The sequence below is a fragment of the Talpa occidentalis genome, unplaced genomic scaffold, assembly GCF_014898055.3.
Source record: "Talpa occidentalis isolate TD23 unplaced genomic scaffold, MPIMG_talOcc4v2.1 talOcc4.3, whole genome shotgun sequence".
Taxonomy (NCBI): Eukaryota; Metazoa; Chordata; class Mammalia; order Eulipotyphla; family Talpidae; genus Talpa; species Talpa occidentalis.
Window position 1 is genome coordinate 120425562 of NW_023603184.1, and position 16186 is coordinate 120441747.

Sequence of the window (16186 nt, forward strand, 5' to 3'; positions counted from 1 at the left end):
AACAACGAAGGTTTCTTAACTCTTACCAGTTTAGTACAGCATTTGATATAACAATACACATATATTAAGTCACTATTCTCTTTAGAACAGTAGCTTAACAGTTTTGAACTAGTAGAAAATTAACTCAGAACAACAGGAAATTAACAAACACAGGTAAAATTATCTGATTCTCTGCAGATGGAAATACAAGCAAAAGAATGTATGTGGTATCTTTCATAATGTTATTATGAAAGCAGTTTTAGTGAAAAAGCATACATCAAAATATTAATGCATAAATATGGGGTAAGAAAAAGTATGGAGATGGGGAAAAAAAGTAGAACCAAAAGAACTGGGCATCATAGGCAAATGGGGAAACTGCATTTCCAGAGAGTTCAAGTTGGGAGGGAGTAGCATGAAGACATAAGAAAGATATTGACCAGCTGGAGGAAAGAAAAGGTGAAGTCACAAAGAAAGAATGCTGATGAAAAAAACGAGGGTCAGGGGATTTAAAAAGAAAGCATTTTTAATATATATATTCTTTTAAATAAGTAATGCTACTCATCAAAATACCTTTATGATCAATTTTTCTTAAGCTATATATCTTTTATGAACTAAAACTGAGAAATAAAAGGTTAAGCTCCATAATTAATCAAAAAGGAGCAAAAAGGATTTTGATCAAAATGAGCAGTTTTTAATGATGTTACAAAAAACTCTCAGCCCTTTGAAGACCCTACCCCTAAAAATACTCCTAAGGAATTCAGATTGTTCAAAATACCCAGGGACAACCAAATCTTTCAGACTGGTCTCTCTCCCTTTCATAATCTCCCTGCTACAATTCATACTTTACACTGCTGCCATCAAGAAATACCTGTTAAAATATAGACATCATGTGCCATTTCATTGCATATAGTAAAAGCTTAAAAGATCGTTATCTCACTTTAATTATTCTTACCCACTTTCCTCTACATGCCACATTTTAAGTTTTTTAATGTGTTTCAAAATTCAGGACTGAATAGGGTATATTGAAAAGGCACTCTCATCGCCTATCCTCTAGCCATCCACTGGTTGCCGAAAGCAACCAATGTTACCAGTTTGTGTATTCTTATAGGGTTATTTTACATAAAATATAATCAAATATGTGTGTAAGCCATTTTCTCCTTTTTACATAAAAGTTAACATACTACACATACTCCTTATGCTATGTGTCCCGGTGCCTTCCCACCTTCACATATGCTATTCTTTATTCCTGCAATTTTCTTTTTTCTCTATCTATGATCTCTCTCGCTTGCTCGCTCTTTCTTGCTCTCTCTCTCTCTCTCTATATATATATATATGTATGTACATACATACACACACACACACTCACACACACCCCTCTGTAGCCTGACTCACTACTTCTCAACAATTTTTGACTACTCAAAAAGAAACTTGGATGCTCTTTTTGAAAAGTCTTACACATACTCTTTTATAGTAAAACTATAGATAACATTTAGCACATAATATTTTAACTATTCATTACTTTCCTGTCTTCACCCATTGTACTATAAAGACATAAATTATAGGCACATGGTCTGATTCATCTCACCTATACCCAGAATCTAAAATATACCTGATATAATCATTCAATAAAAGATTCACAAAATTAATATCACATTTCATAATAAAATATAAGATTCATCTGCTGCAAAGTTAACACTTTCATAGAGGGGAGCCATTAGGTCACATATTTGAAAACAGTCAACCAAATTACTTACTGTATGGGACAAAACAACATGAATGTTTCCTCTCAAATTCTACAATTTGCCTAAAACTGTGTGCTACCAATTAAAAGCTGTCCTTGCTGTCAGAAGAGGCAATGGGCTTTAAATAACACAGTGCATTTTTGCCTGGTAGGTTTGAGATATGTTCATGAGATTTTCAGTTAATTCCCAATAAGGAATCTAGGAAAACCAGAGATAAAGAATAAAAAGAGAAAAACAATTTTAAATACAAAACTTCAATTTTATAGAGTTTCAAATTCCTGTTCTACCTTTTATTTTTAAAATGGGAGAATAAAATTGAGCAGGGCTTCAACTACCTTTCATTTTTTTCTTTACTTTCCTTTGCAGCTCACTACAGAATCCACAAATAAACAGTAAAAAAAAAGATGAAAAGTATTATGAAAGGAAACCCAATGACTAGGATTTCCCGTATGTTGGCTATCAATCTGTGAACAAAGAAGAGAATTAACTATAAAACATAATTTAAGGAGAACGCATACACTGTACTAAAAGGTGGAATGATGTAAAATATATATAATTTTAAAAAGACTAGAAAGGAGAAAAATAAAACACAATTTAAAGTGAACAATATGTAAAAAATGTTTATAACACCTTTTTATTCATTAAAAACCATTGGACATCAATAGAATGTCCTCAGTTATCCAAAAATCTTCATACACTTGAAACTACTCACTTTCAAAAGCAGGTGTTAATTGCATTTGTAAAATAATATGACCTGGTATGCAAAATAAAAGAGTCAAATACAAATTTTGCAGTGAATTATCATAGTTTTTAACATCATAAAAATAAAAATGTGAATCAACAACTTCTACCACTGCACAGCTGTATTAACAAATTATTTAAACAGAAGCATAAAACCTCAAAAAGGCAATTTGAACTGAAATAACTAACAACAAAAAAGGCTAAACAGCTCTTTTACATTAGCTACACTAATTCTGTTTCTTTCCAGTCAATTTTATGAGGCATCAAATGCATCTGTAAGGTCCATATGCTTTGTTCCCTACACTAAGCAATTTCTACTACTGAAATATTAAAATAGCTTCAATAATTGTGAGCAACCTAAAACTAAATGGGAATAATAGTGTATTGTTCCAATATAATTTTATTTAAATCACTCTTCAATACAGTACAGGTTATACAGGTTCTATTTTCACTTAAAAGAATAAATTAAATGCCCAACATATAGCCACTGATAAACATAAATCAGTTTAGAAACTAAGAGACAAAAGTAACATGTTAAAATCTCCTTCCATAGTATCTGACAGCAAATGTTTCAACTGCCTTAAATATTGCTGCAATACCATGGTAAGGGTCTCAAAATAAATGAAACCTAACCTAGAATTCTGCCCATGGGAAAGGATGCTCTTCAGCAATTTAAACCTTAAGTAGTTTTAATATTTAAATAATAGCAGCATGGTCAAATAATAAGCTCCCTCCTAATGACCTGTACACAGAAGCAATCAGGATCTGCATTCTTCACCTTAGAGAAAAAAAATCTACTGTGGTTTTTAAAAGTATATTTAAAATGCATTTTTATCAATAGTATTACAGTACATACACTTTCACGGTACAGAGTATCCATACATATTCCATAATACTCTGGTTTGGTTTAGAAATTTTAAAAAATCATTCGAGAGAAATTTCCTTGGACAGCTGTGCAATTTGTCACCACCTCTTTTTACATCTGGTCATGAATTCTAGATTCTACTATGCAGAACTGATGAAGCAACTGTGATTGAGAATATTCAAAAGGTAAAGGAAGAGGTGGGAAAGAGAAAAGGGGAGAATGAGAGAGAGAGGGAATAAGCCAGGCTGCGAGAGGGAGGAGAAAAAGGGAGAGGCGGGGAGGGCAGGGAGGAGAAGGAGAGAGAAGCGGAGAGACGCTGCAGCCAGGTCTCTCTTAAATTGCAAACACAGTGAGAAAACACAAATAACACCAGGGAACGGATTCTGCACGCAACTGGAAAGAGGCGACAGGCAGAAACACAGGCAAGCTTGCACATGCACGCTTGCACATGCACGGATCCACACCCCCAAAACAGAAGCTGTGCACAATCTTTACGGGAGGGAACGTCAATAGTTTTCCAGGTACTAACTCGTCAGGTTAGCCTTTCACACAGAGGTGAAAACCCTGGAACTTCTAACACAGCCTTGGCAACTATCGAGTCAATAAATACACACTCTGCAGAAACTCGGTGCCTTTCTAGAAAAGCGAGAGTTGACAAGCGAAATCACTGGGAGGAGGTGGAAGAATTTAGGCGCGTGCGATGCAAAGCAGGGTCCAGGGACACCTGTTAAAGCAGGAAAGGCGGGGAAGATGGGGTTTGGGTTTCGGGGCTCAGGTTTGTTCGGAGGGTGAGGGTGGCTGGGCACCGCCATTCAGAAGAGCTTGTGTTGGGGGGATCTGGGATCGGAAAGAGGGGGTAGAGGGATCAAGGAACAACTAGGAGCGGGCGAACGGTCCGGAAGGATGCTAGGGGACCGTCTGTCAAACACCCCAACTGAAGAGGGGGTACAAAGGGCAGTCGAGGGGGGCCGTAGGTGATCTCCGGAGTCTTCGGAGGCGGAGAAATCAAAAGCGAGAGTTGGGATGTGGGGCGGGAGAGACCAGGGGTGAGGGGGAGCCCAGGCAGGGGAAACCCACAGAAGGCCCAGGCACGAGGGGCACCGGTCTCGAGCGCCCAGGTGAGGAGAGGGCGTAACCCCACCTGATACTCCGGGTACTCAAACATGTAGCTCATACTGCACTTGTTCTCTTCGAAGCCGAAGAAGACGTCCCACAGCCCCAGGGTTGCCATGAAGATCATGAGGACATAAAATGCCAGGTTCCAGAGGTTGACTGAGGGAAGAAACATGGTGCCGCCGCTACCGCTGCGACCGCCGCCGCGGGCCCCCCAGTCCTGACAGAGCGAGCAGGAGGACGCCCCGCCACCCGCGCCAGCGCCCGAGCGGAGCCGGAGCCGCGCGCGCCTGCGCCGACGCCCGCCCGGCCTGCGCGCCCGCCCCGCACTGCGCCTGCGCGAAGCCGACCCGCGGCGCCTCCTGCCGGGCGTCCGGCTGAGGAGGGAGGCGGCGCTGGCGGCCGGAGCTCGGATCCGTGCCGAGAGGGATGGGGAAGGCGGAGAGGGCTGGGCTGGAGGGCGAGGGGAGAGCGGGAGGAGGCGACGGGAGGGAAAGGCATTGAGAGGGCGGGGGGGAAGAAAGGGGGCTGGAGATGGATGGGCTGAGCGCGGGAGCCCTGGGGGGGCAGGAGAGGAAGGAAGTGGGGGTGACCGTCGGGGCGGGTGGGTTCACCTGAGGAGGCGGAGGCGATTGAAGATGTAGGGCGAGGGCAGGGGCGACCTCCGAGCCGTCCGCTGGCTGGTCGCACGCTGTCCCCTCTCCCTGCGCGGTTTGAGAATCCTGCCCGTTCGATTTAAAACGCCCAGGCCGCTGCAATTTCGGCTCTGCCCGAGGCGACAGGGCACGATCGCGGGTCTCCAGACCAGTTAGCTTGGAAGGAACAAATGGTCCCCCCCCCTCTGACCGCTAAAGTCCGCTCAGTAGGTTACAGCGCTTAAAAGCATCCGCTCATTTAAAAAAAAAAAAATTCAGATCGACACAATTCTGTGCTTGGTGTGAGACGAAAGCCTGGATCACAAAAGCATCGATAGTCTCTAAAGAATGTTACCCAAATTTCCATTAACACCGACGATTCCCAGCCCGTATTTGGCGTGAGCAGTTTGATACTGACTGGCTTGCTCCCCAGAACCTCCTCCTCTGGGAAAATTTCGCTCAGACTCTAAAGTGACTTAATTTCTCTGTGTTAATGCACAGAGAAAGGGCTAAAATGCAGCTTACCAGCTTCAAAACACGAGAACACTGAAGGAGACGGAATGTGATGAGGAGAAAATCAGGGAATCACTCTTTAAAGCTGACCCAACAGCTCTGTGTGTGTGTGTATATGTGTGTGTGTGGGGGGGGGGGGTGTCCTAACTGCAAATCCCCTTTAGAATTATTTTTGGCACTGACTGAAATTTAGTTCTCTTGGAGGAATTATGTTATACATAAAAATAGAAAACATTTTTTCTGGTAGCTGGATATTATCAGAGAGAAATGTCTGCCCCTTATTTCTCCTAGCATAGCAAGACCAGCACAAATAAACCAAAGGTGAATCTACAGTCTCATCCATCCCAGTGCTTCTTAATGCACACATAAATCACTTGGAGATTTTATTTAAAAAGCAGATTCTAAGCAGCAGCTCCAGATAAGGTCAAAATTTTGCACTTCTAGCAAGCTCCTTGGTGATGCCAGTGGTGCTAGTGAAGGACTACACTTTGAGGAACCAAGATTTATCTTGCCTAAAAACTGCTTTTGGGGGAAGCCTGAACATAAAGATAACAAAGCTTATTCTTTTTTTAAGATTTGTTTTATTTATACATAGAAGAGCTGGGGTATAGGCCAGAGGTGCTGGAGGTGGGGAGAAGGGGGTGAGAGGATGCATCAGAGACAGAGTGGGGAGCACAACAGGTGGATTGACTGAAATACACTCCTGAGCAGAGCAGCCTGGGAGGCAGGAGAGGTCTGGTCTGCTGCATTGGGGATCAAACTCATGCCACAGTGACTGGTGATAGCTTCATAGTGCTGAGACTTAATCCCGTGAGCCACCAGGGAGGTCCCACAAAGCTTATTCTTTTGGTGACTTTCATGGGTTGTGGTAACCTGCCGCCTTGACTGTCCATTTATATATGAGTGTAATAGTGGATTCTTTAAAATCTTTTTTTTTTCCTACTTGTTTACTTTTTCCTATCCATTATCCTCCGGGTTTCATTTCTTTTCATATTTAACCTAATCCTATAAGTATTACTTAACCACCTCTGTAAATGGCTGTCAGCTTCTTGAATTCTAGTCTTTGGATCCCATGGTTTACAAACCTCCAAACTTGGTTTAATCTATCTGGCTCTGAGCTCCAATGAAGTGTATCTAGGCACTGCTGAAATAAAGCAACACAATCCTTTAAATTTCTGTTCCGAAATACTTTGTGTGTTTCTGGTAAACTTCCACTCCTATCTTCCAAACCACTACTTTTTAAGCTTCTTACACCATCTTTTCTTCCTCCTCTTTTACTACAGTATTAGTACATAGTTTTCGCTCATATTCATAGAAATAATTTTTATTTACAGGTGCATATTCCTTCAACTTCATTCCCAAGTTTATCATCTCCATCCAGTGTCCTAATTCATTTAATACATCTAAAGAGATTGGAACAATGCCTGGCAAGTCATACTGGCATCATTATTATTCCACTTCACTGTCCTTAGAGGACATCAAAAGTAAATTCCTATTGTTGTGTTTTAGCTCCCACCCCTTCCATTCTCTTTAAGAAATTAATTCTATCAAGTTAAAGTCTGTCATTCTCTCCTGTCTTACCCTCCCTCCCAGAAGCATAAAGATATGCTAAGGTCTTATTTAACTTTAAAAAGAAAATTCCTGTCTGCATCTGTCACTGGTAGCTCTTGCCTTCTCATCTCAGCCAGTGATCCTACAGGTGTGGCCTCTACTTATCTCCAGTTCCTCACCTCTCACCCACACCCTGGCACTATAATTTTTGTCTCCTCCACCTCACTCCAATGAAACTGCTCTTGCAGAGGTAACCATTGACCTAGTTATTAAATCCAAATGACACTCTTCAGTCTTACTTGATCTTTCTCCTACATTTGTCACTTCTTCCTTAAAACACTGTCTTCCCTTTTCTTCTCAGTTTGGTTCTGAACCCTGTTTTCAGTGGGGATGTCTCATTGGGTTAGATCCTCTTTGAATTGATCTCATAACACAGACTATTAATAAAGGTTTAGAGTAAATAGGACTAGAAAAGTAAACTGGAGCCATAACAAAAGTTGACAAAGGAATTTAAGTTTTATATGACAAGTAGAAGGTACTAAACTCTTATGGAATGGGAAGTTTCCTAATTGTTCAGGAAAACCCATTGATCAATAATGTCCAGCTGCTCCTCCGCTCCAGACCAGCTATAAATATAGGCTATGTATTTATACACATTATATGTAGTGTAGTAGTATGTTTCCTAAAGTTTTCTTCAGGCCAGAACAACAACACTAAAGCATATTTGCAAGTGAAAGAATATGAGCTAGTAAAAAATGACTTTAAATAAAGAGAAGAAAGAGAAACACATTTTTTTCAGAAATATAAGAAAGAAAATACTGAGATGGAGACGCTCTTATTAGATGATCTTAATATCTTTGTGTAGTAATAAACATCCAATGTGTGAGAATAGAGCTCAGAGTGCAAGTCAATGCTGCAAAGAGTAAACACATTTGCAAATTACTGTTTTAAGAAGTAAGTGGTCAGTTAATAAGAGGGAATCAGTAGTATTCAACAGTGATCTTCACTCTGGCTCCCCAATTTTTGTGGTCTCGTTAGTTAACATATATCTGTTGCTTTTATGTATCTTTCTCACAAGGCAAAACCAAAATTAGATATTATGTAATCACAAGGCATTTGATTGACTATAATGTGCCAAGCTCCTAACAGGGCTTGGGATAAAAAAGATGAGTGAGAAACACCCGTTTCAAAGAGCTAATAGTTTATAGGTGGGTACAAAACAAACTTCCCCACAATATGGTGTTAGAGATATGAACAAAGGGTACTGGTGCACAAAAATGTTAATAGTAACTGTTAGGGGTAAAGGGATTCCAGAGAATGATTTATATACATTATATAATAGGAGTTCAGGGAGTGTGTATTGAATTATTGACTGAATGAATCAATAGATGAATAAATGGCTATGGTTGGAAGAACTGAGAAGGTGAGCTTCCCACAGTCCCAAGTATAAAATACTTTCCAACACATTCTAAGAAGCAGGCAACTTTCCAGTTCACACAAAAAAACACAAAACTTAAATGTGGCTATTAAGACCACATTTGTCAGTTATTTCATTTAGCTGCATGTTCACATAGTGTTTAGTTTCTTACAGTGTATATCTAGTTTTTTGAACACTAGATAAGTTCCTACAAATTGTGTGAAAGTCAAATATTTGCAAAATTAAATCAGTGAACACTTGTTATTAACAGAGACCCAAGGAACACTGGTGTTCAAGAGATATGTGTTGTAGAACTTCCAATTCTGACACAGTGATTTTGATTTAGGACAAATATCTTGAAATCTTTAGACTTGAAGTTATTTGATTTTTCAAAGTTTATCACTCACATTTTAATTAAATTGAGGTTTTGAAAACTTAATGCAACCTTTCATAAAAGAATAGGCCATATTATTGTCATTTGACAATCACCCCTCAATTGAAATATTTAGTAAATTCATTAATTCATAAGTTTTCCAGAAAATCTTTTAGATTTTCTTAAGTTTCCTTGAGTGTGTGTTTGTTTTATTTATAGGAGGCAAAGAATGTCTTCTTAACACATAGCATCTACCCTCATATTGGCTATTTTTTATACACAGGAAGAAGAAATAGTGATGTCTGGCTTGGGAATCTAGTTGTTTTCTAAAATAAACTTCACCAAATCATAATGGCCTCAATGCATTGCCCTCTCACTATAGGTTTTAAAATAAGATTTATTTCCCCTTTTTCTTTAATAAAAAAAATCCCAAATATATATTAGATTGACTATTAGACACAAAAATTTATCCCACTCAATTGGTTTAAAGTCTTTTCTCATACTTGTTAATTTTATCTCCTAGTACCTTAGATGTAATAGAAATTCAATAGGCACTATCTTTTAATTTGAAAATATCCAATTCTACAGATTATTATCATAAAATCTTACCTTTTCTTTGAAGCTTCAAAGCTTAAAAAGAAAAAAAAATACACAATACCAACAACTCTGTGGCTGCCAATTCTGTTTCCAAGGAAACAGAGTAGTAGATCATCAAAACCAAAATAAGGATTTTCAACCTATTACCCTTTTTTCACCAGTTCAGTCTTCATTGCTGCAAAATGAAAAGCAACACAACCTCAGCTTTGCAATCTACATTGTTAATTGTTTGTGCTATCTCTCACTATTAAAACCAGGAGGGGAAAAAATGTAATCACTTGGACTGTATGCTGTTTTCTTGTAGTAGAGAATAAAACTTGTTTCTAAGGATGAAGAATACCTTTTGAATATAAAGCACTACATGTATTTGCTAAATAACCTAATATGTTTTAACCTCAAAACTATCAAATGTTTAAATTATTGAATCATAGATTTAACATTTCTTGGGAATAATATAAGAAAGTAATGGAAATTTATAAGAAAAGGACAAAGTCTTCTAGAATGAAATGTTTTATTTAAAGAAATAAGGAGAGGGAATAAAAAAATAGTAGATGTCAAGGGAGAAATAATTGGATTTCCAGTCAATAGAGCACACTACCACTATAACTTTGTTCTTTGTTCCACCAATTTGTGTCTATCATGGAATAAAATCAGGATCCTAAAAAATAGTAGCTATAAATAACTAAAGCTTGGTTTAGCATTACTATATTACCTAATGGTGATAATGTATCTTATAAAAGCAGTATTCCTTTCAAATCAACACATTTTATACCTTAAACTTTATACTGTTACATGTCAATTATATCTTGAAAAACCTGTATTCCTCTATTTTAAAAATCTAGTTAAAACCAATTTGGGGGGTGAAGTGCACAACAGAAATTTGTTTTAATGTAAGTACAGTTCAAGAGGCTCTAGGTGGCAAATTGATATTTTCAGATAATAATGAATAATGTAGTCATCATTTGTGGGTGCCTTGTATCAGTTTACTGCTTAGATGTCTACTTCCCCCATAGTATTATAGGTTTTCAAAGGCACTGGGATGTAAGAGGATCTTGGTCATTTTTAATATCTAAGCACATTATAGGACCTTGTAATTGGAGGCATTACAAAAGTGTTTTTGAATAAATGTATTTTTCTTTACTTCAGTAAAATTTAATAAAAGTTTTAGTTAGATGTAAGCCTTTCACTATGAAATATAAAATTTCTCATAGTCAAAAACATTTTAATTGTAAACACTAATGGCCAGAGTAGACTACTTATTGTGAAACAAATCTTAATATTTAAAATATTTTTGGAAAGACTTGGGGAGTAAAATATTAATTCAGAAAATTAACTTAGCTAAAATAAAGTATTTTATGTTAAAAGAGAATACCAACATCATGTGATACATATATGTACTTTTCTTAATGCTGAATTACTTATGACTTGGTAAGAAGCAGAGGAGTTTCCAAGGATTTGTCCTCCAAAATAAACTGTTCTCAACTAATAGCATTATGTAAATAGGACTGATTCTGTTTTTACCTCTGATTCATTGTTTCTATGATTTGGGAAATTATTTAATTTGAGCCTTAGTTTCCTCATCTGTAAAACTGGGGAAAAAATTCCATCCTGGCAGTTTCCACAAAAATCACAGATATCTGGGCCTCCCTGGTGGCACAAGGGGTTAAGCACCACACTATGAAGCAGTTCGCAGCCTCTGCAGCACAAGTTCATCCCAGGCTAGCCGGCAAGGGAGAAACCCACATGGTGCAGCAGACCTCTCCTGTCTCGCTCACTGCTCCCCTCAGCAGTGTATTTCAGTCTGCCTGTTCTGTTCTCCGCTCTGTCTCTGGTGAATTCTCTCACCTCCCATATCTCTGGCCTGTACCCCAGTGCTTATATGCATAAACAAATAAATCTTTAAAAAAAACACAGATATTTGTGTGTAAACTGTGGGATATGTAATAGGCACTTAAAAAGCTGCTATTATTACTATGAGCTTCTTAGCACTTGGGTATTTAGAAAACTATTACCTTCCCAATAAAATGTAAAAGATTTTCCTGGTATCAAACAGGGAAGAAAAAGGAAAGACTAACAGTTCATTGAACATAAAGACAATCATCCTTGTATCTGTCAAAGAGGGGACCATAGTACGTGGAACAAAACCAACATTCAAAAATAAAGACTTAATGAAAGGTGGGAGGTCCTTCAGGGAGTGATGAGTACATTTTTCTGACAGGTTGCAGAAAAACAGTATAAGTTTCTTTTTAAGGGCTAGGGAATCTCCCCATAAGGAGCACATTTCAGTAAAGGTGCTGAGTTTCTATGGACAGCTGATTTTTGTATCTGTCACACCTATGATATAAGGTAGCTATCCAGCACATTTCTGTTTTTCTGTGTAGTGGCTCTTCCTAAAACTGTATATATTTCTCCCCTCTGCTACTGTGAGGCCTACCACAACCCCACAGATACTGCTGGTGCTTCATAAGTCCTCTCAGCTGGGTGGATGCTGCTGCCAGAACTCTGTTTCAAGTCTCCCGAGTAAAGAAACACATGGCAAGATTGCAGGCTTGCTTGCTGTATGTAGCAGAAGCCAATGCTGAGATGAGTCCAGAGAAAGTTCCCTGTCTCTCTAGTCTTAAAACCCTCAATTTAGTGAGTATATTATAAAGTCTACTCTTCTGACAGGTTCCACATGATTGATATCCATTTGGTTCTTTGAGCAGAGATTGAACCAACAGTCTCATTTTCAACTTTTCTGTTTGTATTTTATGGTTTGGCCACATGCCAAGGGCTTTATTGCTGGCACTCATGTCTACTCAGTTCAGCCCAATGGCTCCTGGCCCAGTGCTCCTAAGTTACCCAGATGTCTCGCCAGATGGAAGATTATGGTTCCTCCTTCTTTCTCATAACTATGTGTGGAGGTGGTTCCCTTTGAACAGTCAGTGAAAATAATCCAAAAAGTAGGGGCCAGACTGAAGTTGAGACTGAGGAGATGACAAATTGCCAAAATGTAGTGTACAAAAGCAGAGCAAGGAACTGAACAAAGTTAGGAACCAAGACAACAACCAGAGACTCCTAGTTCTGAACTGAAGAAAAGAAGAATCTAAGCAACAAAATGAAGATGATTGCTGAACAATGAAAGGATAATGAAAATGAAAAATTACTTGCAGTTATGTGGGGTCCAGAATATCCCACTACAAGTCAGAAGCCAATATGTCTTGAAGGTCCTCGGCATGCTTCTGTGGGCCTGCCTGCTAGCCTTAGGTACTAAAGCACCCCTCAATTCTTATTTATTTATTTTTAAAAGCATCAAATTTAAATCTACTTCTTCATACATGAAACCTATCAAAACCCTCTTCTGACAGTGTTACTAGTGACCCAGAGGTTGCCAAAGCATATCTAACTTCATATAATGACTTGAAGACTGGGAGTAACAGGTTGCAGGAACACATTGTATACTCATTCATTTCCTACTCTGTGAAAGGAAAGTATTTGTCCTCCAAAATTAAAAAATATATGAAATATATAAAATATATAAAATAAATTTAAAAATACATAAAAATGAATTTTTTGAACAAATAACCTAGCCTCAAAGAGCTCACACTCTACTAGAAAAAAATCTCACATGGAAGCAGAAGATCTTAATACAGTGCTGTAAATCCCAAAACACAGATAAGCCATTTAATTTTGGGAGCAAAATTTCCCTCTAAGTCCAGATTAACTGGGAGTGGGTAGAATGGCATGCAATGGGAATATGGTCAGCAAAAGCTTCCTAGAAGAGCTGACACTTGAACTTTAAAGGATTGAGCAAAACAATATAGGAGGTCAATATAGCTTTCCAGAGAGAGGAGACACAAACAGTATGTTATGTATGTGGGAACTAAGAAGCACTTGACCTAGACCTAGGTCACACCAGTAAAGTCAGACTTTCCTGACTTTGCAGACTTTACTGAAGAAGGAGGAAGAGGTATCAAAGATGACTCAGGTTTCCAGTTGGTAGTACAGGTAATTTAGTAGGGGAACATGGGAAGAAGAGCAACCCTAGAGAAAAGCATGTTCAATTTTTGACATGATGATTTAAGATAACTGTGGGTCACATCAGGTGGATATGCCCAGGAGGCAGCTGGACGTGAGTCTGAATGTCAGTAGAGAGGATAGTGTTACACATTTGGGGGTCATCCTCATAACAGTGGACAGTGGCATCTGGGTGCAGAAAGGTGAGGATACTTAATTTACCGGTAGTTTTGGGGCTCTGTAGACACAACCTTGTTATCCCATGAGCCTCTATTTCAATGGACCACAGAGGCATGGTTGCTTATTTTCTCATCTTTCCTCAAAACATTTTGTAAAACTAAATATTCCCAGTCCTATCATTTCTGCCTGCATTGAGAACTAATATATGGCACTTGCTATTTCTTCACATATAGCACCATTGGCAAAGTGATTAATAAATGTTCATCTTCATTACTTATATTCATCTGGCACACTGCATACAAACTTAGGAGCTCCTTTTCTTGTAGAAACTTCTTTTTTTGCTTCACAAGTTTAACTTCTTGCAGATTTCTAAGACTACTTCAAGATTAAGTATAGTTGTCCTCCATGCATCAAGGCCAAATAATTCCTTTTGTTACCACCATATGTCACTTTCTGCAGGATTTGGAAACACCCATTTCTCTTTTTTAGGGAAGGGCCATGCACTTTATTCAGTTGAAAGGGAGTTAGTTTCAATAACCTGGTGTGAGTAATCCTGATTATAGGTAGTTATGGGAGCTTGAGTTCACATTTTGCTTAGAGAAATATATGAAAAAGATTTACTGAAAATAAGTATAGACTAAACTTTGTTGTAGCTGAGTGATTTGGCAAATCACTGTACAGAGGAATGTTAAGACATGACGCATTTGATAATGGGATAGAATCCAATTGCCCTTTGAGAGCTTGAATGGAAGTAAAATATCCTTTCTAAGAGCACTGAAGTTCTGGGATTTTTCTGAAATAATCATCTTTGTGAGATGTGGGTTGTTAACAGATGTGGATTGTATGGAGAATTGTAACCTTTATTATATAGGTAAGAGGAGATAATACTCTTCAAATTTGCTGATTCTATAGGGACACAAATGATTTTTGGGTTTGGGACTCCTACAATTACATTGGGTAATAGGTTTTTATTCTCATCAAAAACTTGACTCTTTACACTTACATGCATCTGTTTCATATGTTTGATTTACAAAGCTTTGTTATCATTTCAGAAGAGTGGAAGCTTCTCTTCACAAGGATATGGATAGCATGACAGCTCTGGCATAATTTTAAAACACTGGGCCCAGATATAGTCATCTGAGAGTACCCATTTATAATTCCATCTGGAGGGTTCATTTTATTTTTACACTGGATCTCCTTTCTTCATGTTGGGATTTCTTGAAGCACAGGTATATGCAAGATTTTGAAAAGCACTATCATAGATGGAAAAAAGGGTGCTAAGCTCTGGAAGGATAATCTTCCAACTACTGAAACAACATTATCAATGGGGTAACCACCAGGGCACCACTTTGAGGGTTTTCAGCAAATCCATGACTGCCACAGACACAGGCTGAGTTAATACATTATTAAATTTAAAAGCTTCAGGGAAGTTTCCATCCAGGTCATAGCAGTTTCTATTTTCCTTTCCACTATTGTAGAATTAGGGGTTGGGTTTTTGTTTGTTTGTTTTTAGAACTTCTAATTCAACTGGGTACATTGAAGGCACGATGCATATCTAGTGCTCTTGATTAGCTTTGTGATTTCAGGGTTTTTTCATCATTGGTTATAGTTTCCACCCTATAGTCTTTCACGATTTCCTGATACAATATAAATGAGTGACAGAAGTGTAGTTTTGGGCAACATTCTTCAAAAATACTTCCATCTGTTCCTGGTGATGGTAGCTGAAATCCAGTGCAGCTGTCAAAAGCAGCAGGAGCCCTCAGAAGAGGCTGAGAAGCCCATGTTCCTGACCAGGCAGGCACCTACACCCATTCCTTTGTCTCCAATTCTTTATCATGAAAGGAAGCTGAATTTTATCAAATGCTTTTTTGGCATTTATGATGATAATAATCTGATATTTTCCCTTAACTTTATTAATATGATGAATCATATTAATTGATGTCCTACAATAAAAAAACATAGTAAACTTATAATACACTTCAGAGATGTATATTATTTTAAATATACTGTTGGTTCTCTGTGCTCTGACTGTATTAAATAGTTTTGACATAATTTCATATTCTATGATTTGATAGACTTCCCCTGTGAATCTATTTTTTTAATGCAGATTCCTTAGCTCTATGCCAGCTCTACAGAATGTGGGACCCAGAAAAAAAATAGAGTCCTCTCCTCCCACCTCCACGCCCACTCTACTCATCTATAGATTTTGCATTTTGTAACCACCATAAGATAGGTGATGCTAAATCTTTCAAGAAATAAATATAATATTAATACCAAACCTGACAAAGCTCACATAAAAAGAAAATTATAGACCAATCTAACTTATTCGGTGAATATACTAAAAACCATTGAGTTGTGCACATTAAGTAGGTGAATTTTGTGCTATGTGAATTATATCTCAATAAAGCTTTCTTTCAAAAAAGATTATTATAGCATGATTCTTAAATATCTCACTTAGGGGACTGAAAGGATGTGGTGCCAGGC

General features: G+C 38.1%; 1 protein-coding gene and 1 pseudogene across 1 annotated transcript in view; both read right to left on the reverse strand.

Moving 5' to 3' along the window:
- The window catches only part of PGAP1 (post-GPI attachment to proteins inositol deacylase 1), a 71790-nt gene extending 67102 nt beyond the window's left edge, over positions 1-4688 (reverse strand). Inside the window, exon 1 of the mRNA XM_037523752.2 lies at positions 4469-4688. Within this exon, the coding sequence (XP_037379649.1) occupies positions 4469-4615 (147 nt within the window). The 5' untranslated portion in view covers positions 4616-4688. The remainder of the gene's footprint in view (positions 1-4468) is intronic.
- A 9608-nt stretch (positions 4689-14296) lies between these two features.
- Positions 14297-15632, reverse strand: LOC119255175 (carboxypeptidase M-like; annotated as a pseudogene).
- Between the last annotated feature and the right edge of the window lie 554 nt (positions 15633-16186).